The 26291-nt window shown below is 44.9% G+C and overlaps 1 protein-coding gene across 1 annotated transcript in view; it reads left to right on the top strand.

Moving 5' to 3' along the window:
* The window catches only part of SLC13A2 (solute carrier family 13 member 2), a 121613-nt gene extending 101293 nt beyond the window's left edge, over window positions 1–20320 (top strand). The window contains exons 9-12 of the mRNA XM_088477810.1: window positions 13002–13123; window positions 16306–16467; window positions 17416–17553; window positions 20192–20320. Coding sequence (XP_088333936.1) covers window positions 13002–13123; window positions 16306–16467; window positions 17416–17553; window positions 20192–20320 — 551 coding nt within the window. The remainder of the gene's footprint in view (window positions 1–13001; window positions 13124–16305; window positions 16468–17415; window positions 17554–20191) is intronic.
* Window positions 20321–26291: the final 5971 nt, after the last annotated feature.

Here is a 26291-nt window from a genome sequence, read left to right as displayed (position 1 = left end):
ACACACACACACGCACACTGAAAGCCTATACATACACACACACACACTGACACATACAGTATACACACACACACTGACACATATACACACTGTCTGATCTCCTGTCCCAGGGACCACCAGTACAGAGAGCCACCCGCCGGTAACCTCTGATTCTGCATCACAACAAACGGCGGCTCACAAGCATAAGCTGCTACAGAGCCTGCTGAAACTCAGTGATTCTGTATGACTCTGACCCACCAGCCATTGTCAAGCAGCTTACCTGGAGCCCTGGAACAAAATTTACATATTAGGCATAATTGTATATGAGCGCCTGTGCCTAATTCGGTACTTCCAAGGCTAACCTTGTAAAAGCCACAGTGAAACGCACGTCGTTTTCCTGCTGTGTGTCTGATGCCTCATGTACAAATTGTGAGTACTACAGTACATATATATATATATATATATATATATATATATTTGCACTAACTTTAGGAGAACTATTCCTCGGTCCTGATACTGCAGGACCCCGCGGCGTAGCAGCTCCGAATCAGGCAACAATTATACCTTATATGTTAATACCTCTAGATCCCATAGAATCATATCCATATATGATATACACAGTATATCCATATTAATTGCAAACATTATATATATATATATATATATACACACACTTTTGTCCAGGAATGATTATGTTTGTCCATGCAAGATGACGTTTTGCCTCTTTCTGAGTCACGTTTTTTGGAGGGAAAAATCCGAACTCGACGTGCGAACTCGAACCTGTCCAAGCCTGCACATCCCATATATATATTGTGACACAGTTAGGTTAGGGGGTCCCTCTCCTGGGTAGAGGACTCCTTCCTTACACACACACACAGCAGCAGGGAAGCAGCACACCAGTCTGGATGCAAGTACAAGCTGGTTGGCGTCAGTCTTTATTGTACAATGTCAGAAATAACATAAAGAAAACATAAATATAAATCCTAGCCCTGTCGGGGCACTAACTTCACAGGTAGTTCCCTCACTACCAGAACCTGGCAGGGCCTAATGCCCTCACTAGCAACAAAGGCACAACACTCACAGTTAGGTTTTCAAGTGTCTCTGAGCAAACTCCCTGTCTGCTCTCCCAGGTGAGACAATCAGCCCTCAACACACTAGGCTTATATTGGCCACTCTCAGGTGGAAACCCTAACAAGCCTGTTACCAGGCTGCAAGAACCAAAACCTGGAGTGGCTGTGGGTGGAGCCCTCCCTCTCCTCTCACCCACAACCCCCAGGTCCCAAACCGGCTTTTCAAAAAGCCGAAACTCAAGCCTGCTACACTGCACACTTTCTCCTGGGGATTTAAAACACATAAGACAGGAATCTGGGATAAATGTCCCTGTCACAGACCACTTTACCAGTGATCCTATCACATATCCCCCCCTTTGTTTCGACCTATGGGGCGGAACAACTGAAGCCCCCAAACAATGAACGCGTGACAACGCATCTGCTTTAGACAACAGGCCCCCTGGCCTGTGTTCCACTGAAAATGTAAAAGTTTGTAACACCAAGAACCATCTCGTAATTCTCGCATTACTGTCCTTATTTTCGGACATCCACTTCAAAGGGCATGGTCAGTGATCAATTTGAACTTTCTACCAACCAAGTAGTACCTGAGAGCCTCTAATGCCCACTTTATGGCCAATGCCTCCTTCTCCACTGTGGCACCGGGTAGGCATCGAATTTTGAAACACTGTTCAACTTTTGGAAGTCATTGCAGAAACGCACACTCCCGTCGGGCTTTGGAATCAACCCAATGGGACTTGACCATTCACTATGTGATACTTCAATAACCCCTAACTCTAGCATATTTTTAATTTCTTTCGACACTGATTCTCTTGGTGCTTCTGGTAACCTATAGGGCTTTAGATTAACTTTAACCCCTGGGTCAGTGATGATGTCATGTTTAACGACCAAGGTTTTCCCAGGTACATCAGAGAGCAGCACCCTATTTCTGACCAGAAACTCCTTGACCTCTCGTTGTTGAATTGCCGACAGGGTTTTTGCCACTGTCACTTCGGGAACTAAGGGCCCTGGATTTACTGGAGGGGCTCGGACGGCCGACAGTACCGTTCTATCTTTCCAGGGCTTTAACAGATTTATATGGTATATCTGTTCCGGCTTTCTTTTCCCCGGCTGGTAAACTTTGTAATTGACCTGTCCCACTCTAAGATTTCAAAAATGCCCTTGCCATGTAGCCAAAAGTTTATTTTCCACAGTGGGAACCAACACTAACACTCTGTCCCCAGGAGCAAAGCTGCGTAACCGAGCATTGTGGTTGTATACCCTCTGCCGTGCCTGTTGAGCCGGTTCCAGGTGCTCTCTTACTATCGGCACCTCTATAATAGGCACTGGAACTAGTAGACCCTTAGAACGTGGCCTGGGAGCATGATACTGACACTCAGGGCAGGATGCGCAAAAGTCAGATACCTCTCTATGAAGCCCGGGCCAGAAAAACCTCTGCATTATTCGCTCAGTGGCTTTCTCTACCCCTAGATGGCCTGCCGTTATATGACCATTGGCCAGATCCAACACTGTTCTTCTGTAGGCTTTGGGAACTATTAGTTGTTCCACAATATCTTCCCCCTTCTTAGTCAAACAATTCCTGACACATTAACCATGTGGGGATAGGACAAAGGACTATCAGGGTCTACGGGTTTACCATCAACTACTTTTACATTCTCCCTGGCTTTTACCAAAGTAGGGTCATTCAACTGCTCCACGGCAAAGACCTCTCTTCTGACCTCTAAATCAGGCAGACGATCACCTGGCCCAACAACACTTCCCACCTCAATGGGAGGCACATCAGTTGGCGGGCCACCGTCACGCTCCGCATTCTCTAGTTCGCCAATCATAGTAGAAAAAGGGAATTACTCTGACTCAGAAGAAACTCCCTCCTCCACTACATCGACAAGCTTCTCAAATGGATCGGGGTTGTTCACCTCTGGAACAAAACTGCTTTATCAAAACTTCCAGAAGTGAGCAAAGTCTCTCCCCAATATTGCATCGTACATCAGACCATGCACCAAACCCACAGAAACTATAGCAGAACCAGATGGTGTCTCGATGTTCACCTCGGCAGTAACATAATATCGAGTATCCCCATGTATGCAGGTCACACCAACAGTTTTCCCCTTAAGCCGCAAGGGGTTCACCAGCTCAGCTTTTATAAGTGTCACCAAGCTACCAGAGTCTAACAGTGCCTCTACTCGGTTGCCATCTACAGAGAGTACACACATGTGCTTATCAGTCTCAGCATGCCGGTCAGCCGTACAGGCTGTCTGTGCAAAGAAAGACCCCCTGCGGTAGACATGAGCAGTATCACATTGCATGGGTTCAGTTGTAAGTGAACAATTAGCGGAAATATGGCCGAAGTCACCACACCGGAAACACTGAATCATATTAATGTCTGGTCGTTTACGGGGCAAGAACCTTCCTGGCCTGGCAGGCCTGTCTCCAGGTTCTACACCCTCAGTCTTAGGTACATCCCACCTCCCAGCACCCTTCTCCCCTGGAACAGTCTTACCAGTGTCTGTGGGAGTTCGCCAGTGCGCCATCGGGGCTCGGTGGGGCATACTCATCAGCTCCTCAGCCGCCACGTACCTCTCCACCAGTTCAACCAACTGGTCCACGGACTTAGGGTCTGCATGGCTCACCCACTTGCGCAGAGTCGCAGGTAACGATCGCAGGTACCGGTCTATCACGACCCTTTCCACGATCTGTGGCCCCGTCAGCATCTCGTGCTGTAGCCATTTTGAGGACAGATGGACGAGGTCATGCATCTGTGAACGTGGAGGCTTGTCCATATGGAACTCCCAGCGGTGGACCCGTTGGGCACGAACAAAGGTGGTGACTCCCAAGCGAGTTAGGATCTCCTGTTTTAGTTTTTTATAGTCCTTGGCATCAGCCAGGCATAAGTCGAAATAGGCCTTTTGTGGCTCCCCAGACAAAAAAGGTGCCACCAGACTTGCCCACTGCTCCTTGGGCCAACTCTCCCTTTCGGCCGTTCTTTCAAATGCGGCGAGATAGGCCTCCACATCATCGCCCGAAGTCATCTTTTGGAGGAAGTGACTGGCTCGTACGGAGTGAGTGGTGGTGGGAGGACCAGTATTAACATCTCTGGGCCGGGTGACCAGGTGCTGTACCACCTCTTTTATGGCCTGGCTGTTTTCGGTGATGGCGACCTGTTGTTGCCTCTGGACTGTCTCCAAGGCCAACAGTTGCACCCTGGTGGCTTCCTGCTGAGCCCTGGTGGCTTCCTGCTGAGCCCTGGTAGATTCCTGCTGAGCCGTGGTAGATTCCTGCTGAAGTTTGTTCGTCTCCTGCTGAGCTCCTGTAGCTTCCTGCTGAGCCCTGGTAGATTCCTGCTGAGCTGCTGTAGCTTGGAGCAAGGCCTTAATAATGTCCTCCATTTTGTCCTGGGGTGTAGGTTGGAAGCTGAACCTTGCCTCTCTGAGCATTGGCTGATGCCTCCTCTATGGGACTCCAAGGACACAGCGTTATTTCCACACTCACAAATTGGGGTGTCTGTCCCTTTAATTTTTAAACGGAAAGTTTTCCTCTTGCTGCAACTTCAGTGTGTGTGGTTGCCCGCATTCTCCACCATATTGTGACACAGTTAGGTTAGGGGGTCCCTCTCCTGGGTAGAGGACTCCTTCCTTACACACACACAGCAGCAGGGAAGCAGCACACCAGTCTGGATGCAAGTACAAGCTGGTCGGCGCCAGTCTTTATTGTACAATGTCAGAAATAACATAAAGAAAACATAAACATAAATCCTAGCCCTGTCGGGGCACTAACTTCACAGGTAGTTCCCTCACTACCAGAACCTGGCAGGGCCTAATGCCCTCACCAGCAACCGTCATCTTACATGGACGAACATCATCATTCCTGGACTTTTGTCCAGGAATGATGATGTTCGTCCATGTAAGATGACGTTTAGCCTCTTTCTGAGTTCCGTTTTTTTGGAGGGAAAAATCCGAACTCAACGTGCAAACTCGAACCTATCCGAGCCTGCACATCCCTAATATATATATATACACACACATATACACACATACAGACACCATCCATATTTCCTTTTTTTTTTTGGAGGGGGGGCGCCGAACTCTAACTTGTCTCTGGGCGACTGGGATGAGCTTACACCCCTGTTGGGGACTCCTCTTCTAGCCCAGCGTCAGTTTATTGCACATGTTCACTCACAATGCCTCTGTATTGTTTCCTAATTAGGGATATAAATTTGGGGGATATAAGATTTGATCTCTAATTAGGGAGGAATACAGAGGTAATGTGAGTGAACATGTGCAATAAACTGATGCTGGCAAACTGACATTAGTACAATTGAAAGTGGATGTCACCATAATTAAAGACCGAATTCCCCACCGTTGCTGAACTCAGAAAAACTACTAGGCCATAATATAAATTCCACTGATCTCTACTTAGAAGTTGAAATGAATAGCGACACAATAAGGGAATTAAATAATGCACTGTGAGAGGCATCTATTGGTTGATAATTTTTGGTAAATACAGCCTAATATTCGCATTTAACAACTAGACCACTGCTAGACCATTTTCGTAGTTTCCTAAACATCACATTGCGAGACAATATATATCTACCTCTGAAATCGTCTGAGGAATGCTGTTTAAATAAAGCTAATGGTATAGCTCACATATTTATTCTAAAGGAAGTACTGCTTCTGAGGGATGCTGTTTAAATTAGGGGTGTGCACCGGCCACTTTATGTGTTTTTGTTTTGGATCTGGATCTTTCTTCGTGTTTTGGATCTGGATTGGTTTTGCCAAAACCACCCTTCCGTGTTTTGGCTTCTGGGTTTTGTGTTTTGGATCCGTATTTTTTTGAAAAAAGCATAAAAACAGCTAAAATCACAGAATTTGTGTATTTTTCTGCTCCTATGCTATTATTAACCTCAATAACCTTAATTTCCACTCATTTCCAGTCTATTCTGAACACCTCACACCTCACAATAGTGTTTTTATGTCCAAAAGGTTGCACCGAGGTAGCTGGATGACTATGCTAAGAGATACGAGTGGGCGGCACAAACACGTGGTCCATCTAGGAGTGACACTGCAGTGGCAGACAGGATGGCAGTTTGAAAAACTAGGCCCCAAACAGTACATAATGCAAAGAAAAAAAGAGGTGCAAGATGGAATTGTCCTTGGGCCCTCCCACTCACCCTTATGTTGTATAAACAGGACATGCACACTTTAACAAACCAATCATTTTAGCGCCAGGGTCTGCCATACGACTGTGGCTGAAATGATCGGTTCGTTTGGGCCCACACAAAACAAGCTGGCAATTAATCTGTCCCTGCACAAACTGGCTCTACAGAGGCAAGATGTCGTCCTCATCCTCCTCATCCACCGATTCCTCACCCTCTTCAGTGTTGTGTACATCCTCATCCTCACAGAGTATTAATTCGTCCCCGCTGGAATCCACCACCACAGGTCCCTCTGTACGTTCTGGAGGCTGGTCTCCCTGGAAGAGTTGATAATTAATTTTTATGAACATCATCTTCTCCACATTTTGTGGAAGCAACCTCCTACGCCTTCCGCTGACAAGGTTCCTGGCTGCACTAAACACTCTTTCGGAGTACACACTGGAGGGGGGCAACTCAGGTAAAATAGAGCCAGTTTGTACAGGGGCCTCCAAATTCCCTTTTTCCTGCCAGTACAGGTACGGACTGTCTAACATGCCTACTTGGATGCTGTCACCGATGTAATCCTCCACCATTCTGTCAATGGTAACAGTATCATATGCAGTGACAGTAGACATGTCAGAAATTGTTGCCAGGTCCTTCAGTCCGGACCAGATGTCCAAACTTGGTCCTGCCTGCCCTGCATCACCGCCAGCGGGTTGCTTAGGATACCTAATTTTTTTCCTGGCAGCCCCAGTTGCGGGAGAAAATGAAGAAGGAGCTGTTGACGTGTCACGTTCCGCTTCAGCTGACAGTGTTTTCACCAGCAGGTCTTTGCACCTCTGCAGGCTTGTGTCGGCTGGAAAGAGAGACACCACATAGGCTTTAAACCTAGGATCGAGCACGGTGGCCCAAATGTAGTGGTCTGATTTCAACAGATTGACCACCCTGGAATCCTGGCAAAGCGAATGAAGGGCTTCATCCACAAGTCCCACATGCCGAGCGTCTTAGCTCATCCTTCACTTTCTCCAGTTGCTTCTGCAAAAGCCTGATGAGGGGAATGACCTGACTCAAGCTGGCAGTGTCTGAACTGACTTCACATGTGGCAATTTCGAAGGGCTGGAGAACCTTGCACAACACGGAAATCATTCTCCACTGCGCTTGAGTCAGGAGCATACCCCCTCCTTTGCCTATGTCATAGGTGGATGTATAGGCTTGAATATCCTTTTGCTACTCCTCCATCCTCTGAAGCATATAGAGGGTTGAGTTCCACCGCATCACAACCTCTTGCTTCAGGTGATGGCGGGGCAGGTTCAAGGGTGTTTGCTGATGCTCCAGTCTTCGGCACGCAGTCGCTGAATGGCGAAAGTGGGCAGAAATTTTTCGGGCCACCCAAAGCGTCTCCTGCAAGCCCTTGTCGCTTTTCAGAAAATTATGTACCACCAAGTTTATTGTGTGAGCAAAACATGGGACGTGCTGGAATTTGCCCAGATGTAATGCCCGCACAATATTGGTGGCATTGTCAGATATCACAAATCCCCAGGAGAGTCTAAGTGGGGTAAGCCACTGGGCGATGATTTCCCTCAGTTTCTCTAAGAGGTTGTCGGCGGTGTGCCTCTTACTGAAACCGGTGATACACAGCGTAGCCTGCCTTGGAACGAGCTGGCGTTTCTGAGATGCTGCTACTGGTGATACTGCTGTTGTTGCTGCGTAAGGTGATACATCTACCCAGTGGGCTATCACAGTCATATAGTCCTTAGTCTGCCCTGTTCCACTTGTCCACATGTCCGTGGTTAAGTGGACATTGGGTACAACTGCATTTTTCAGGACACTGAGGACACTTTTTCTGACGTTTCTGTACAGTCTCGGTATCGCCTGCCTAGTGAAGTGGAATCTAGACAGGATTTGGAACCGGGGACACACTACCTCCATCAATTGTCTAAATCCCACTGCACTAATGGCGGATACCAGACGCACGTCTAACACCAACATAGCAGTCAAGGCCTCAGTTATACGTTTTGCTTCAGGATGACTGCTGTCGTACTTCATCCTCCTCGCTAAGGACTGTTGGAGGGTCAATTGTTTAGTAAAAGTAGTGGTGTTCCTACTTCCTCTCTGGGATGATGAACGACTCCCAGCAGCAGCAACAGCAGCAGCGGCATCAGTAGGTGTAGCAATGCAGGATCCTCCGGAGGAATCCCGGATAGGAGAATCAGTCATGCCAGTGACATGGCCTGCAGGACTACTTCCGATCCTGACTAAGGAGGAAATTGACGAGGAGGGAGTTGATGGTGTGGTTTGCAGGCGCTTGGATACAACAGGACAACGGGATTTAGGTGTCCCTGGACTGCTTATGGTCTTAGCCAAAGTTTCTGAACTTGATAGTAACTTTTTATGAACGTGCTGCAGGTGCCGTATAAGGGAGGATGTTCCTAGGTGGTTAACGTCCCTACCCCTACTTATTCCACCTTTACATATGGTACATATGGCAAGACAGTTGTTGTCCGGATTTGGATAGAAATATTGCCAGACCAAAGAGGTGGAATGTTTGGTCTTCTGCCCAGACATGACCGTGATGGGCTTTTTCATCCCACAGACAACAACTGTCTCCCCCGGAACCTGATTTAAACAAACCACATCACCATCAGAATCCTCCTCGCCAACTTCCTCCTCAGCGCCAGCACACCAGTATCCTCATCCTGTTGTACTTCAACAGTGACATCTTCAATTTGCATATCAGCAAGTGGACTGTGGGTGCTCCTTTCAGCACTTGCAGGGGGTGTGCAAATGGTGGAAAGAGCCACCTCTTCCCGTCCAGTGCTGGGAAGGTCAGGCATCGCAACCGCCACCACACTTGGACTCTCCTTGGGGATTTGCGATATCTTCTTAGAACGCACAGTTCTTCGCTGTGCTTTTGCCAGCTTAACTCGTTTGATTTTTTTAGCGGGAGGAGGGCTTCCATCGTCATGTGAAGCTGAACCACTAGTCATGAACATAGGGAAAGACCTTAGCCGTTCCTTGCCACTCCGTGTCGTAATTGGCATATTGGCAAGTTTACGTTTCTCCTCAGATGATTTAAATGTTTTTTTTAAGGTCATTTTCCTGAACTTTGTCATTTGGGATTGTATGTGCCCTCTACTATGACATTGGGCATCGGCCTTGGCAGACGATGTTGATGACATATCGTCTATGTCATGACTAGTGGCAGCAGCTTCAGCACTAGGAGGAAGTGGTTCTTGATCTCTCCCTATTTTATTTTTATCGGAGAAAGTTTAGTCCTCCATTTATGTTATATTGATATATACGTGCGGCTAAGGCGCACACAAACACAGAAAATAATTTTTTATTTTTGTTGGAGACTAGTGCACTTTGTGGGTTACACCACCCTTTAAGAAATGAGCCAGCCAGCTCTTTACTTATGGGACACAGGCGCACGCTTGGCGCTGCTCCTTTGTTGATGCACGTGCAGCTACAGTGCACACAATTCACAAAGACAGAAAAAAAATAATTTTTTATTTTTTGTGGAGCGCACTTTGAGGGTTACACCACCCTTTAACACACAGATGCACGCTTGGCGCTGCTGCTTTGTGGATGCACATACAGTGCAGACAATTCACAAACACAGAAGAAAATGTTTTATTTTTGTTGGAGTGCACTTTGGGGGTTACACCACCCTTTAACAGACAGACGCATGCTTGGCGCTGCTGCTTTGAGGATGCACGTACACTTATGGGACACAGGCGCACGCTTGGCGCTACTTTGTTGATGCACGTGCTGCTACTGTGCACAAAATTCACAAACACAAAAAATTATTTTTTATTTTATTTGGAGTGCATTTTGGGGGTTACAGCACCCTTTAACGGTCAAGCCAGCCAGCCCTTCACTTATGACACAGGCGCACGCTTGGTGCTACTTTGTTGATAACCGTGCGGCCACAGTGCACACAATTCACAAACACAGAAAATTATTTTTTATTTTGTTTGGAGTGCACTTTGGGGGTTACAGCACCTTTTAACGGTCAAGCCAGCTGGCCCTTCACTTATGACACAGGCGCACGCTTGGGGCTACTTTGTTGATGCACGTGCGGCTACTGCGCACACAATTCACAAACACAAAAAATTATATTTTTTTATTTTTTTTGGAGTGCACTTTGGGGGTTACAGCAGCTTTTAACGGACAAGCCAGCTGGCCCTTTACTTATGGGACACAGGCGCACGCTTGGCGCTGCTCGTTTGTTGCTGCTCGTGCAACCACAGTGCACACAATTCACAAACACAGAAAATTATTTTTTATTTTATTTGGAGTGCACTTTGGGGGTTACACCACCCTTTAACAGACGAGCCACCCGGCCCTTTACTTATGACACAGGCACACGCTTGTCGCTACTTTGTTGATGCACATGCGGCCACAGTGCACACAATTCACAAACACAGAAAATATTTTTTTATTTTGTTTGGAGTGCACTTTGGGGGTTACAGACCCTTTAACGGATGAGCCAGCCGGCCCTTTATGTATGACACAGGTGCACGCTTGGCGCTACTTTGTTGATGCACGTGCGGCTACTGCGCACACAATTCACAAACACAGAAAAAATATTTATTTTTTTGCACTTGGAGGGAGCACCCCTGATGGACAGAGCACCCCCTGGACAACATTACAGCACCCCTTTAGGACTGGGACACTGCACAGGACTATGGAGTGGACACAGCCCCTATGGACAACAGCAGCACAGCACAACACAGCCAGCCCCTATGGATTTTGGAGGAATGGACACAGCCCCTATGGACAACAGCAGCACAGCACAGCGCAGCACAGCACAACACTACACTGCACTACACTACACTACACTACACTACACAGCCCAGCCAACCCTAACTCCCACCCTCCCTCTTCACTGTCCACAGCCGAGTGAGAAAATGGCACCGATGCGGGTACCTTATATAGAATCCAAAACCCGCGAGACCTGGAAGGCGGGATGATGACGTTTTGCCTCGATTTCAGATCCGAGTCAGGCGGGAAAAGTGAAGCCTGACTCGGATTGGCCTCGGATCGGGGGGGCTCGTGGGTTCGGATTTCAGAAATCCGAACCCACTCACCCCTAGTTTAAATTTAAGCTGATTGTATAGCTGATAGCTGATATATTTAACCCAACACAAAGCACTGCTTCTTATAAACACATCTAAATACAGTGTTAGTACAATCTCAAATCACAGCTCTATATAAAAAAACTAGCTGAGATTGTACTGAAAACTGCATGGCGTTGTGCTCATATATTTGAACGTCACCTCTCTAATATTATTGTTTAAATAATATTACCCTCACAATAAAGGACATCCATACTATCTGATCTAATTCGGCTATTGCTTTGTAGGCACTAATATCTGACATTTTCCCATAAGTCCCTGCAGGATCTTGAAACTCCCCCAAGTCTCCGTCCCTGCTTTGCGGTAACCGCCGATGGTAAGTCCAAATCCAACCTGTCAAAACTATCTAAATTGATTGACATGTGTACACAGGCTTTATATTAGTATGTATACATTTATATTTATGTGCTTTTCTATTTAAAATATATATCAATTTTAAATATAAATAGCACATAAATATACATGTATACAGTTGAATATAAAGCCTGTTTACACATGTCAATCAATTTAGGCAGTTTTGACATTCTCTAAAATGACTTAATCATTGGCGGTCTCGGTAAAGCAGGGACGGAGACTGTTCGTAAGCGCATGACTGTTCGGAAGCAGAAGGTATTGTTCTCGGAATCTCGAAAATGCCTTCTGTAACCTCGCAGGGACAGCGTGTTAACGCAACCACTGTCCCTGTACTAAAAAATGCTCAATAGCTTACATAAAATTGAACAATTCATAAACAATCGTGATGACGTTGCCCGATAATGTTCTGGGTAACATCGTCACTGTTGCTGAATAGACCCTATAGTGTATCAATCTTTATTTGGGTTAGTTGTAACCAAGAAAATAATAGATACATTTAGAATAACAGTTAGAGATCCTTTTTGATATAATAACACAAACAGCCAGGACAAATAATCTCATCTAAATTATTTGTAACACATTAAAGAGTTTATTGCAGCATCATAGCCTATACTTTTTTTTGTCTTTATTTTTAATATTTTGCTCTTTACAAAGTTACTATGAGAAAATAATAAAAGTTATGTATTTATTTCATTGAATCTATGATCGTAGAAGTACACTACCAAAAACAGCTCTTCATTTCATAGATTGGTCTGATATAAGTTATGTTCTAGCCTATGGGGAGAGTAAAGCCTCAGAGAAGTCTCCTGATCCCTCCCCAGCAGTCTCTCCACTCCTCCCCTTTGTCCTGTCACTCATTGTATTCTGCATATGGACAGCCTGCAGTTAGATAGCCAGGCATAAAGTAAAGTGATAGTGAAAGTCCTTACTAAAGGCACTTGGCCTGGAAATGCCGAGCCGCAGTCCCGGCAGGAGGAGTTTCATGTTAAATTGCCCCAAATTGTCAAATTGTAAGAACAGAGTAAGCAGCATTTATTGTATGAAATTTCCTTGTTATTATATGCAATCATTTTGCACTATTACACACACTTTTTTTCCCAATGTTTTACTATTATTAGTGTGAATTTCATATTCCAGTGAAACATAAATAGTCAAAAAATAGTTCTGTAGGTTGGCTATGTAAATGCCGATGTGCCGACCAACCAGATCAGCTGATAACCACTCATATTGGCCGCCGCCAGTGGTCTAATATGTATATATACTATTTTTAATCAATATATTTGTACCTTTTTGCCTTCCAAATACATGTTTTCTTCTATTATATACTAGGACAGAAGATAAAGGCCTTTGTGCCACCAGCTCTACTGGACTGGAAGACTGTAAACGAGAAGATGCCTTGGAGCATAGTCTTTCTGCTGGGAGGAGGGTTTGCTCTCGCTAAAGGCAGTGAGGTAAGCATTCAGCAATCCCATTCATAACATTACAATTAGGGCAGGATGTACTAATCTTGCGGAGTACATCCCACCAGACATCGCATTTGTTACTGATCGCATATGCACTAACATATATGATCAGTACTGCAAAGGACAGCTCTTCCAATAAGAGTGGTCTTTTTTGATCAGCGTTGCTCTGTGGACTTCCGCGTTTATGACCCGGGAGTTCATCTGCGCATACGCAGAGTGACACGGCGGCCATGGGGATCCCTCATACCAGTGCGATGCAGTAGAAGCCCATAGGCTTCTATAGGGTAACGCCAGCAAAAGCTGGCATTACCCTCCGCATCGGAGCCCCGGCGGCCAGCCAATGAGACATATGGAAAATGTGGTAAAACCCTGAAAACTGGGTTTTTACCGCATTTTCCATTTAGTACATCCCAGCCTATGAGGAAATTATTTGAAAAGTGTGGGGGATGAACATGGTTTAGCTCATGTGTCAGTGATGCCAAGATCTCCGAGTGAATTTACGAGGTACTTTGTGATGCCACTAGCTAACAGTGTATTGTTAGGCAGCATTCTTAGGAAAATGAACTCAGTATACAAAATGGTGAAAACAAGTACACATTCAAAAATGACAAGATCTGACAATAGTGAGAACACATGTGTTAATCCTTACTATCTAGAGCAGCATTTTTCAACCACTGTGTAACGGCACACTAGTGTGCCGCGAGCAGTTGTCAAGTGTGCTGCGGCAATCAGCTCAGCGCACTTGTACTGTAGTGTGTTTTATTCCTAAGGAGGATAATGTAGTGGGTTTTATTCCTGTGGAGGCCAATGTAGTGTGTATTTATTTATATGGGCGCCAATGTGTGTGTTTTTTCATTGGTTACACACGCCGCTTCTCTGGATAGTGTGCCTTGGAAATTTTAAAATCTTGTGTAGTGTGCCTCGAGTTCAAAAAGGTTGAAAATCACTGATCTAGAAGGAGTGAGGAAGAGGCAATTCTGTATGGGACTGTGGACCTGATTCAGAGCCAGATGCTATTTGCGGACGGTCATTCCAAAAAAGGGGCCGGCTATTTACATTGAGCGCTGGCTCTTTGCCGTTTGTTGACGCCTATATGTCTGAGCGAGCGAACAAAAAATGCGCTCGCTATTTTGTAAAGACGCCTCTTTGCCGTTCACAACACACTTCATCTCCGGTATTTATTAGATTAATCGGGTACATCAAAAGGCATCTGAACTGCTCGCAGTGGTTGTGGTAGGTTTTTCTTACCGCTATCCCTGCGAGCAGTTCAGGCTAAAAGACAACCAAGTGATGTGGTCGATGACGCTCCTTTACTAATTATGCACTCCCATTAAACGCCCTTTTGACCGTTTGGCACGTCTGCGTTCGTATCTCCACTCCCCCGCTTTCAAGCACCTTCTCCTGTTACCACCCACAAACGGTACATTCTGTCAATCAAATTAGCAGCCCCTTGCTGTTTTGCGAGCACACGATTTCCGACCGCAATGACTGGTTTGCGCATGCGCATTATGACCTATACGCATGCGCAGTTGTGCGAGCATCGCTCAGAGCGAACGAGCGGCCGCTTACGAGCGGCTCTGAATCAGGCCCTGTGACACATTTTTACTGAATGATGCCTGTAGCTTAGAGAAGTGGTAGAGCCTGTAAATATAGAGAATAAACTAGCAGAAATATGGACAATCTTTCATAAATAGTTTTGAGGAATTTACTTATTTAAGGAAAGGCTGGTGGCATTTCTGAATGTGGAGATGAATTCTAGATGAGGGGAGCAACACCTTTTTTTGTATTTGGAGATCAAATAACATGTAGGAAGGAGTCTTTTCTTTAAGTTACATTTTAGATTTTATTGTTAAAACTATATTATCAAAGTGAAAAATCAATAAAAGCATAAATCAAACACTCAAAACTAGTTAACAGCTTCAAGTGTCATCCCTAATCATTAATGTAATAATATAAATGTGATACATTTTATAGAGGGCGGCCACCCTTTATACCGGTCAGGGAAATTCAGAGTGACGAAATTCATAATCATTTACAATAGGGAGTGCGTTTTTTTAAATAAATTTCTTAATGACGAAAAATGTTGTCAGATTATAAACTGTCATCAGACTTATTCCATATCTGCATATACATATATACTGTAAGCCTACCTTCTGTACTGTTAGATTTACAATATAGTGGTGGTATCCTTCAGGAATGTTTGCATTGAGTGTCCTGATCTATGATTTATATAGTAAGGAAATATTAATATTATTTTTCTTATTATATAAAGTATCCTTCTACATATTTAATTTTCTAAAATATTGATATTTTATAATAGTAGCTAACCTGAAATAAAGTCATAGAAACTAATCTTTTACTTATACCATTTTATTAGGTTAAAGCATTGGCACAAAGTAATTATATGATTACATTATGAATCTGTCATTTAGTTTTATTTGTGCAATATTAATACTCACCTTCAGTGCCACTCATGTTTTAATAATCATTGTTATGAATTACAGTAAGTGAGTATGAATACAGACTACAGTCACAGGGCCTGATTCATTAAGGATCGCTATTGCGATTGCAGCTCCGTAATTGCACGCAGGTCTGCTGCGAAAATATGCTAATGACTGTAATCGCAATGCCATCGCACTGCCAGCATAGAGACGCCCACTGCCTTCCACTACCACTATCTCACATCCGTAATACTTTGCAAACCTCCATAAACATTGGTAACCATTGGCCCCTTACGCAGAATTACAGCAGCCCTGACCTTACTTAGAAATTGCTAACCTCGTTGCACGCAGTGAGTACTCAAGCTGCGTATGCCATCGTAATGGCTAATTTATGCACGCCCATGTAATAGCGTTCAAACGGACAGGCACTCCTGTGTTTTTCCAACCACCCCACCGTCACCACCCCCAAATGCTCTTTGCCTGTCAATCACTCTGCAATGGCTCTGCATGGTCTCCGTGATCGCAGTGCGATCGCAGTGGTGCCTTCACACACACGCACTGTGATGCATTCGCATGCGCTGTACGCAACAATCGGCCAACTGCGAGCACTGTTTCAGTTGCGATCCTTAATGAATCAGGCCCACAAATTGTACATGACATTTTTATGGAATTAGAATTTCTTTAAATGAAGAAATAAATATATACAGTACTTTCTTTCATATCTTCAAGGAATCTGGACTATCAAGATGGCTTGGTGATAAACTCACGCCACTGGAGAGTATACCCCCTGCAGCTATAGCCTTAGTGCTGTGCTTGCTGGTTGCAACGTTCACAGAATGTACCAGTAATGTGGCTACCACTACACTTTTCCTACCCATCCTGGCATCCATGGTGAGAGTTCGGTAACACCATATAAAGTCACATGATCAACACATGTTCTAAAGTATTGAATGAGGATTCTAGATAGACGTAGGGCTATGACAAGAATTGGCATTGATACTGCAAAGTATGGCTGTCTGACATATGTCATTATCATGCATGGTACACTTAGCATTTCCAGACGTTTAACTGTAAAGTACACTATATCCATACATATCTGAATGTCATTTTTTTTTAAATATTTTAAGTGAGTCTACCTAAACTTAATATATATTTGGTAGTGCTTTGGTGAAAGTTATTCATTTACCATTTTGTTAAGGATTTAATTTGTATCGTAAGCATGTTGCAATGTGTATGTGCTGACGACCGATCTGCCAACACAGAGGTGTCACAAGAGGGGTGCGGACTGCACCCAAACTGCCAGCTCCTCCGCAGTGACAGGGGGCCGGGTGCTGCACTCTGACATTATCATGCAGCACCTGACTCCTGTCATTAGGGAGGAGCCGACAGTGCAGGCACAGTTTCCGAGGGCAGCTCGGCATCTTGCCCCCGGGCACGCCCCTGGTGTGATGTAAATGGGGGATTCCAGCCAAGCCATGTCCCCTAGGAGGTTAGGTTCAGGCACCGGGGTGGGAGGGTTAGGCTAGGGAGAGGGGGAGGGAGAAGATACTAACCGACAAGTGTCGGTATCCTAACCCTGACGGGATGCCGGTGTCAAGATTCTGATCGCCAGGATCCTGAACGCCGGCATCCTGTATCCAACCCCTTCAGAAACATTTTTCTAGATATTGTACTAGTGAGTAAACACAAACTCCTGTCTAGTTTGGATTTTTTTTAACACAGCAATAGGCTCTGAATGACTGTGAGCAATCTGTCCTGCCTAACTACACAATATACCACCTGTAGTTATGAGGACCACTTCTGTTTCTGTATTAACATTTGTCCTTTCTCATCACCCAGGCAATAGCTATAAAGCGGAACCCATTATATATAATGCTGCCATGCACCCTCTCAGCCTCCTTTGCATTCATGTTACCAGTGGCCACACCCCCTAATGCCATAGCCTTTTCATATGGGCAGCTCAAGGTCGTTGATATGGTAAGTATCTCGCCCCTTTCCTATCTGTAGGTCCTGCTTTGCTCTAAGCCTGATATTTCTGAGTTCCACACACTCCACATAAGGCAAATAGCATGCCTATTTTGTATGCTTTATTTTTTGTATATAGGTTTATCTGGTCTATAAAGGTCACACTATCCAGTGCTGTATAGGTGGTTGGGCCATCACTCACAGTTTAATAACTATAAAGCGTCAGTTCACATTCTGGGCCAAATGTAATAGGGTGAGAGTTAAGAAAATGTGAGAGTTTAGCAGTAAGCTGTCGCACTTTTTAAACTTGCCCAATGTAATAGAGTCCGAGAAGATGCAAACTCATGTTTTTAGACTAAAAAAACTCTCACGATTTAAACTCTCATCCAGATGTTTTCCCATTTTGAAGATAAAACTTGACCAATGTTAGAGTTTACTGCTACACTTTTACCCTATTACATTTGGCCCCCTGTTTTTGTAAAGAAAAAAAAGATGCAAAAACTTTAAAGCAGTTCTGGAATTTCATTCCCCTCTGCCCCTTGGACCTGGCCTATACTTACCATTCTAAATTTACAGCCCTATTTCTCCATCGTTCCAACCCCTTCTAAACAGTAAACACACTTCTATACAGTAAATTTGTGGAACTACGTCACTCCAAATTCAGACCATGGTTCATTATCTATAATATGAAAATAATATGTAACTGTATAAGAACATGGCGCTATCTCTGGACCCCTGCCACCATAGGCCCAGGGTTAAGCAGGGGCTGGCTGGCAACTTTTAGCCTGGGGGGCAAATGCATACAGGTGGCCCTGGCAGAGGAGTAGCGTGTAGCCAGGGTGGCCGGAGCACGTGCGTGGCTAGGCGCCCCCCCCCCCCTCAAGTGTTCCAGGGAGGAGGAGAGTCCATATGGAATTAATGTAAAGAAAAAATAAAGATATGGGGCAGTGCCCCCAGTAGTGGTCCCCCCTGTGCAGTGCCCCTTGTGCCCCCAGTAGTAAGCTTCTTATATAGTGCCTCCAGTAGTGGTCCCCCCTGTGCAGTGCCCCTTGTGCCCCCAGTAGTAAGCCCCTTATATAGTGCCCCAGTAGTGGTACCCCCTATGCAGTGCCCCCAGTAGTAGTCGCCCCCAGTAGTAGTCCCCCCCTTGTAGTGCCCCCAGTAGTAGTCCCCCCTCTTGTAGTGCCCCCAGTAGTGCTCTCCCCCCTTGTAGTGCCCCAATAGTGCTCTCTCCCCCTTGTAGTGCCCCTGTAGTAGTCCCCCCCTTAATGCCCCCAGTAGTAATCCCCCCTTGTAATGCCCCAGTAGTAATCCCCCTTGTAGAGCCCCCAGTAGTGCTCGCCCCCAGTACTAGCCCCCTTTGTTGTGCCCCCAGTAGTAATCCCCCTTGTAGTGCCCCCAGTAGTAGTCTCCCCCTTGTAGTGCCCCCAGTAGTAGTCTCCCCCCCCTTATAGTGCCCCCAGTAGTAGCCCCCTCCTTGTAGTGCCCCCAGTAGTATCCCCCCTTGTAGTGCCCCCAGTAGTGCTCTCCCCCCTTGTAGTGCCCCAATAGTGCTCTCTCCCCCTTGTAGTGCCCCTGTAGTAGTCCCCCCCTTAATGCCCCCAGTAGTAATCCCCCCTTGTAATGCCCCCAGTAGTAATCCCCCTTGTAGAGCCCCCAGTAGTGCTCGCCCCCAGTACTAGCCCCCTTTGTTGTGCCCCCAGTAGTAATCCCCCTTGTAGTGCCCCCAGTAGTAGTCTCCCCCTTGTAGTGCCCCCAGTAGTAGTCTCCCCCCCCTTATAGTGCCCCCAGTAGTAGCCCCCTCCTTGTAGTGCCCCCAGTAGTATCCCCCCTTGTAGTGCCCCCAGTAGTGCTCTCCCCCTTGTAGTGCCCCCAGTAGTAGTCCCCCCCCTCCCACAGTACACACACACGTAATAAATAAAAAACATTTACCTGAATCCTGTCCTCCAGGCTCCTGGGCTGGGCCGCTCTGCATTATGGGAGAGACATCATATGACATCATGACGTCTCTCCCATTACCCACTGCAGGAGCCAGAAGATAGAGCGGCTCCTTCACCGTGCGCAGCGGCAGTCAGTGAGAGTCTTGACAGACTCTCATTGGCTGCCACTCAAAACAAACACACAGCTGCCGGAGCCGGCGGCTGTGTGTTTGTCAGTCACTGTGTAGCGCTGTCTGAACTCCGTCCGGTTAGCGCTACACGCGCGGAGCATGCTGTGTCACAGAGACACAGACTGCCCGCGGCACATGGCACCCTGCCCCCGGCCCAGCCCGCCACTTTGGTTAAGTCACTTTACTACAAATCCATCTGATGGCACAAAGTGTAAACTCGCTGCGTTTAGTTTACATGACAAGTATTCCCTACCATGGGCGTCTCAAGACAATCCTCGGGGTCTGTGACATTTGCATATATTCTCACATTCACTGTGCACACAGAGGCAGCAGCAGCGGCTTTAGCGTACATCTCTGATTCGGGCCCAGTCTGATATATTGTGCAGTGTAGAATAGAATGCATCAAAACTATAAGTGTGATTGGACCCTAAGATGCAAAAAATGCCTTTGCATATCCCACGAGTAAAGTCTATTTGTAATACAGACACTTACAGTATGTAACCTCAATAATTTACATATTTGTTTTCATCTTCATTACAGGCTAAAGCTGGATTTATGCTGAATATCTTAGGAGTACTTGTTATTACAATGGCCATTAACAGCTGGGGATTTTACATGTTTGACCTGGGCACATTCCCTTCCTGGGCAAACTCCACAGGAAAACCTTAGGAACAAATTATTATTATTTCCATTTGGAGAAGACAGCTATTCAGTAAATTGATGCAGAGATTCCAGAAATGGCTGCGGATGGCCTTTTCGGGCTGTATTCAGTCCTCCTTAGCTAATAATGGTTTAAGGCATCTGCCTACATATTGAATTCCAGCATACTGTACAATCTCCGCAGTGCTCTGGATACAGAACCTCCCATGGTCGTTCCAGAAGACAACCTGACAGGGAAAGTGACTCAGTAGCCATTTCTTTGCACAAGAACAAATCCATAAATCTCGGACGACACACTCTGCAACACTGTCAATTCACTGTATAAATTTCCTTCTAGTCGGAAGATATTCAGTTATTTGTATATTTATTTAAAGTGTCAAATAAAATTTGATGATTTACTTACACTTACAGCGTGAGCAACACAACTCATTAGCGCTAAAGGATATCTGTGGGAGAGGCTATCTTATTACTCTGTAACACTAGTAGCAACGCTACAGCAACATTGTTTATGGGTTTAGCTTAATAATAATCTTAACTTTTGCACATACTGTATTCATCATGTTTTATAAAGAATCAGCCCTAGAGCTCATTTGTACAATAGATGTTATTTAAGACCTACAGTTGCCAAAATAAAGAGAAAAATAAATATTCATATTTATATTTAAAATTAAATATTGCTGCCATACATCTGCCGTACATTTTAATTAACCATGTGCTTATGGATGCTGTCATAGATCTTTTACCTGATTCTGAGTAGGACGCAAAGATGTCTACTTTGCTTTTTTGCTTCAGTCATGTCTATAACTTTATGCAAATACTAGTATCAGCCCTTCCCTGGGGTACAGGCGTGTGTCTGACTGTGACACACCCACTTTATACGACTGTAGGTGCAACTATTATGCACCATCAAAACTTGCACCAGCCCCATTCTAGGTGCAGAAACTCCATTAAAGTATGGTCTCCAAAGTGAGTGTCTGAGTTCGTAACCAGTTCTTAACCAGTTATGTGACACGGGTCTGAGTTCGTAACCAGTTATGTGACATGCTATCGATACTCCCATAATGCGCCCATAAGATACCGCATTCCGTACATATGAATAGCCACCTCCCAGTCATTGCCCAGGAACACCCAATACATTTCTGTCAGACCATTCTTTCTCCATCGGTCCTGCAATCTGTATCCTCACAGTGTGGGATGCAACTTTATAGTGACTTAGGTGCATGTACTGTTATAAAAAAAATCAACCATTTGTGTGAATATCGGCATTGAGTCAGAATCAGGTCCTATGGCTGCTTATTGTCCCTCCCACAATGTTTTTTGTCACTCACATTTTCACTACAGTATCAGGTTTACAGAAGCACACTCCCATTCCATGGCTACTGTATAATAATCAGAATTAGACCAACTCCTTGTTTAATCTATAATAGGGAGTATACTTGCCCGTAGTCAATATGATCATTCCTATTAATTATATTAGGCAATATCTCAAGTAATAATTAAAAGAAAGAACCTGTCGCTAATACTATAACAAATACAAAGTAAATTGATATGAAAATATAATAATTCAAGCAGCATAGACTCAATGTGCTTGTGGTTGTACACTAACAAACACCTATAGGCCAGGTGTTCCACAATGACAACAGAAAAGATACTTTTATTAATTAGCGCAAGGGTAAGAACTAGTATAGAAAATGTCATAAATTTCAAAATATATAAACACATTTATTATCATATGTACATTAAATATGTTTTTCATTGACCGGTCAACAAACAGCACGTTTAACACTAATATAGCACATATAGATTAATCTCTCAATAATAAGGAAAATAATTAATATGTTTAAAGAAACAATATAAACTCAGGATCCAAATATTATTAATAATAAAATTGTAGGAGGTGGATAGATATAGAAAAACAAAAACATTAATAGCAAATGACCACTTTGCCTACACTGAAAATCACATGGTAATTGTGAAAAGTGTTATTTTCTTTGCATGATAACGAAAGTTTTTCAGTCTGCGTGGATAAATGTTGCAATCAATTGAGGACAAATGTCCGATATAAATCTCCAAGCAGTTCATAATAGGGACCTGTGCCAAAAGTAATATTAGGTCTTCTCTTTGCGTGATCCGCTTGTTCCCTCTAGGCTGGTCGAGGGAAAAAGGTCTGGGGGAGGGGAGTGTCTTTACTCTGAGACAGGGGATACTTAGTGTGGGCACAGTGATCATTTGCTATTAATGTTTTTGTTTTTTATATATATCCACCTCCTACAATTTTATTATTAATAATATTTGGAGCCTGAGTTTATATTGTTTCTTTAAACATATTAATTATTTCCCATATTATTGAGAGATTGATCTATATGTGCTATTTTAGTGTTAAACGTGCTGTTTGTTGACCAGTCAATGAAAAACGTATTTTAATGTACATATGATAATAAATTTGTTTATATATTTTGAAATTTATGACATTTTCTATACTAGTTCTTTTGTTAATCAGCGCAAGGGTATCTTTTCTGTTGTCAATTTCTCTAGTAATCCAGCAAACACTGACAAACATAGGGATATCTCCCATATCCAAACATTCAGAAATACAGAATATTCCGGAATACGGAATTTTGCTAGCATGACTAAGATAGTGACACCTTTGCTCTTTGATGGTTCAATGTACACAAACTTTGTTTAAGGCACACAATTATTAAAAATAAAGTATAAAATTACCTTCAGGTCTGTCCCAGTATCCATGCCCAGTGGACAGAAGGGACAGACCTAGCACCGCAGAAGAGGAGGACCCCATTGGCCACCAGGAATGGGTACGTATAATAATGGGCAGCGGAATAGATTGGGGGAGGGGGGGTGAGCAGCAGTCAGGATGGGGGCAGAGCAGCAGAAAGAGGGGGATGTGGTTGGACAGAGCGGGTACAGGGAAGGAAGTATGGTAGACTGAGGTGACCATGCCAGGCCCTTTACTAGTTATAAATAAATGTCCAAGGTATTTTGAAAACCATTAAAAGATAATCATAAGAGCATGTCTCAATGTATAACAAGTTACCTCCCTATATGCTTATATCAGGTAGCACTATATTTCACCAATTTAATTTTGGGAGCAACTACCGCTCTTCAAATTAGAACATTTAGAAAATCCACCAGGTATTCACTTCAATACCATTAATTTACAATAGTTGCTTTCACAACCACCATGGTATGAGTTTGACCAAAGTGTATTTATTAAAATAGAAATGTGAATGTATTTTCCACATAGGGCCTGATTCACTTCAGATCGATATATTGCATACGCATACAGTTCAGTGCAATAGTATGCTAATCTATAGCGATCGCAATGCCGCCGCCACAGCAGTACATAAGGACGCCCACTTTACTTTACACGCACATCCGTAATGGTTAGCAAGACTGCAAAAATATCGGTATAATCGAGTACCATCTGACCCATATGCACAGTTAAGGCAGGTCAGAATAATGGTTTGTACCAAATAGCTTGGTAACCCAGGGTTGTGATACACTTAGCCACAGTATATGTGATGGTATGTGTTTCACAGTTGTTCGGTGCTGGTGGTGATTAGTCCACATGTAAGAGAGGTAGGCATGCGTGAGTGATGTCATCCTGCTGCCGTGCAAGTATAGTCTAGGGCAGGGGTGTATCGTGTAGCCATGGTGCCCGAAACATGTGTGTGCTTCTGCGCCCCCACCCCCCAAATGTGCCAGGTAGGGGGCATGTCCAGCATGTAGGGGCAAATTAAAGGGAAATATAAATAACCATTAGGGGCAGTATCAAACTGGGACATGGAGGGCTAGATATAGTCTAACCCACTAGAAGAATTCCTCCAATTAAAAATAAGCTACACAGTAGTGCACACAAAATACATTATGCCACACAGTAGTGCCCCTTATTCACATTACGCCACACAGTAGTGCATTTTATTCATGATACGCCACAGTATTTCCCCTTATTCACATTATGTTACACAATAATGGCCACAATGCATGTTATGCCACACATTAGTGCCCATTAATTTGTGTTATGCCGCAGTTTCGGTTATTTTTTCACATTATGCTACACAGTAGTTCCCACAGTTCATATTATGCCACAGTAATGTCCATAGTTCACATTATGCCACAGTAGTGCCCATTATTCACATTATGCCTAACAATAGTGCCCCTTATTTACGTTATGCCCCAGTAGTGTCCCTTATTCACATGCCATAGTATTGCCCCTACTAGTCAGGCATGACCTCACCAGACTCACCGCTTCTACCAGTCACAGGTGCCGTGACCCAAGCTCTCAGCAGCAGCAACATCCAGCTCAGGCCTCCCCTTAGCAGCAGGGACACAGCCGCCATGTTCTCTCCTCCATGCAAACCAGGCCGGCTGACATCAGGGCCAAGGTGGTAGATGGGACCTGCAACAGAGGTGGAAAAGTGGAGAAGCCGAGGGTGATGATGGGAGGAGACCGCCTCCTCCTCCCTCTTCGTTTCTGCCTATGGCTCCACCCTTCCTCCCTTCATTTCAGTCCCAGAGCTGGATTAAGATCCCACAGAGCCTTATGCAAATCTATTGGGGCTACATATTAATGTACTGTATATATAAATACATACAGTATATACATTTCTCACACAGCTCTCCCCACTCACTCAGATCTTCCCCCTTCTCACACATATCTTCTCCCCTCAAACACTCACAACAATCCCCCCTCATTTAGACACAGCCACAGCTCTCCCCCTTACACAGCTCTCACCCTTCACTCAGCCTCCCCTCACACACACACACAACGCTTCCCCCTCACTCAGCCTCCCCTTACACACACAACGCTCCCCCCTTGCTCAGATCTTCTCTTCACTCAGATCCCCCCCCTTCACACAGACACACACACACACACAGTTCTCTCCCTCACAAAGATTTACGCTCTTCACATAGACCAACCCCCGCATACACTCATACACACACAGCTCTTCCACTTAACAAAGCTCCCCTCCCTTCACACACGCAGATATTTCCCCTTACTCAGATTTCCTCCCCCCCTCCTTACTGTTGCAGGGCACCAGAGATCAGCCATTCGACTGGGGAGGGGAGGAATCACCTGCTGATGAGCTGAGCCTGAAGCACATAAAGAGATCAGTGCGTCCATATTGCGGGCGTGGTGTCGGCGGAGCCGCAAGTGTCACTCTGCCCACACCATGCCCCCTGTCTGGAGACACTGATCTCTTTATGTGTTTTAGGCTCAGCTCAGCAGGTGCTCTGCCCTTCATCAGATGCTGATCTCCGGCGCCCTGGCCAGAGCAGGCACCTGGAGTAGGTGCTCCACTGGAACCACTCCCCTGGTCTTGGGGCCTACCTGGCGTTGCACCTTCTCACCAGGCTGTGTGTGGCAGACAGTACTGGCACATAGGCTGGACTCGAACATGAAGGAGTAGGTCTAGGTGGGTGAGCACCATCCTATACCGAGCCGACCAGTACACCCTACCAAACCTGAACCAAAAAAATGGGAATTCAGGTTTAGGTGGAAATCATCACTGGCACTTTTGGCCTCAGTACCCACGCACCAGATGAAAACTTGACCTTGCCCATGAAAACTTGACCTTGCCCATGGTCCACCCAGAAAGAAGGAAGACAGAAAAGAGAGACAGATAGACACAGAAGTTCTCACCAGTGGCACTCTTAAACTTTTGTATAGCTAGATATAGCTGACAATATTCTCCTAACTTACAAACCCTGTAGTTTGTTAAACATTTTAGTGATTTGGGGGTCTATTTACTAAGCTGTGTTAGGAGATAAAGTGAACCGTGATAAGGTAGCAGCCAATCAGCTCCTAACTGCCATGTCATAGGCTGTGTTTGAAAAATCACAGTTAGGAGCTGATTGGCTGGTACCTTGTCACCGTTCACTTTATCTCCTAACACAGCTTAGTAAATAGACCCCTCAGGCACTCATCAGGCTACAAAATCATAATTTAAAATCTTTAGCT

The sequence above is a fragment of the Taudactylus pleione genome, unplaced genomic scaffold (assembly GCF_031769625.1).
Source record: "Taudactylus pleione unplaced genomic scaffold, aTauple2 ptg000203l, whole genome shotgun sequence".
Classification (NCBI taxonomy): Eukaryota; Metazoa; Chordata; class Amphibia; order Anura; family Myobatrachidae; genus Taudactylus; species Taudactylus pleione.
Note: the sequence above shows the minus strand (reverse complement) of the source record. Positions and strands in the feature narration are given on the sequence as shown.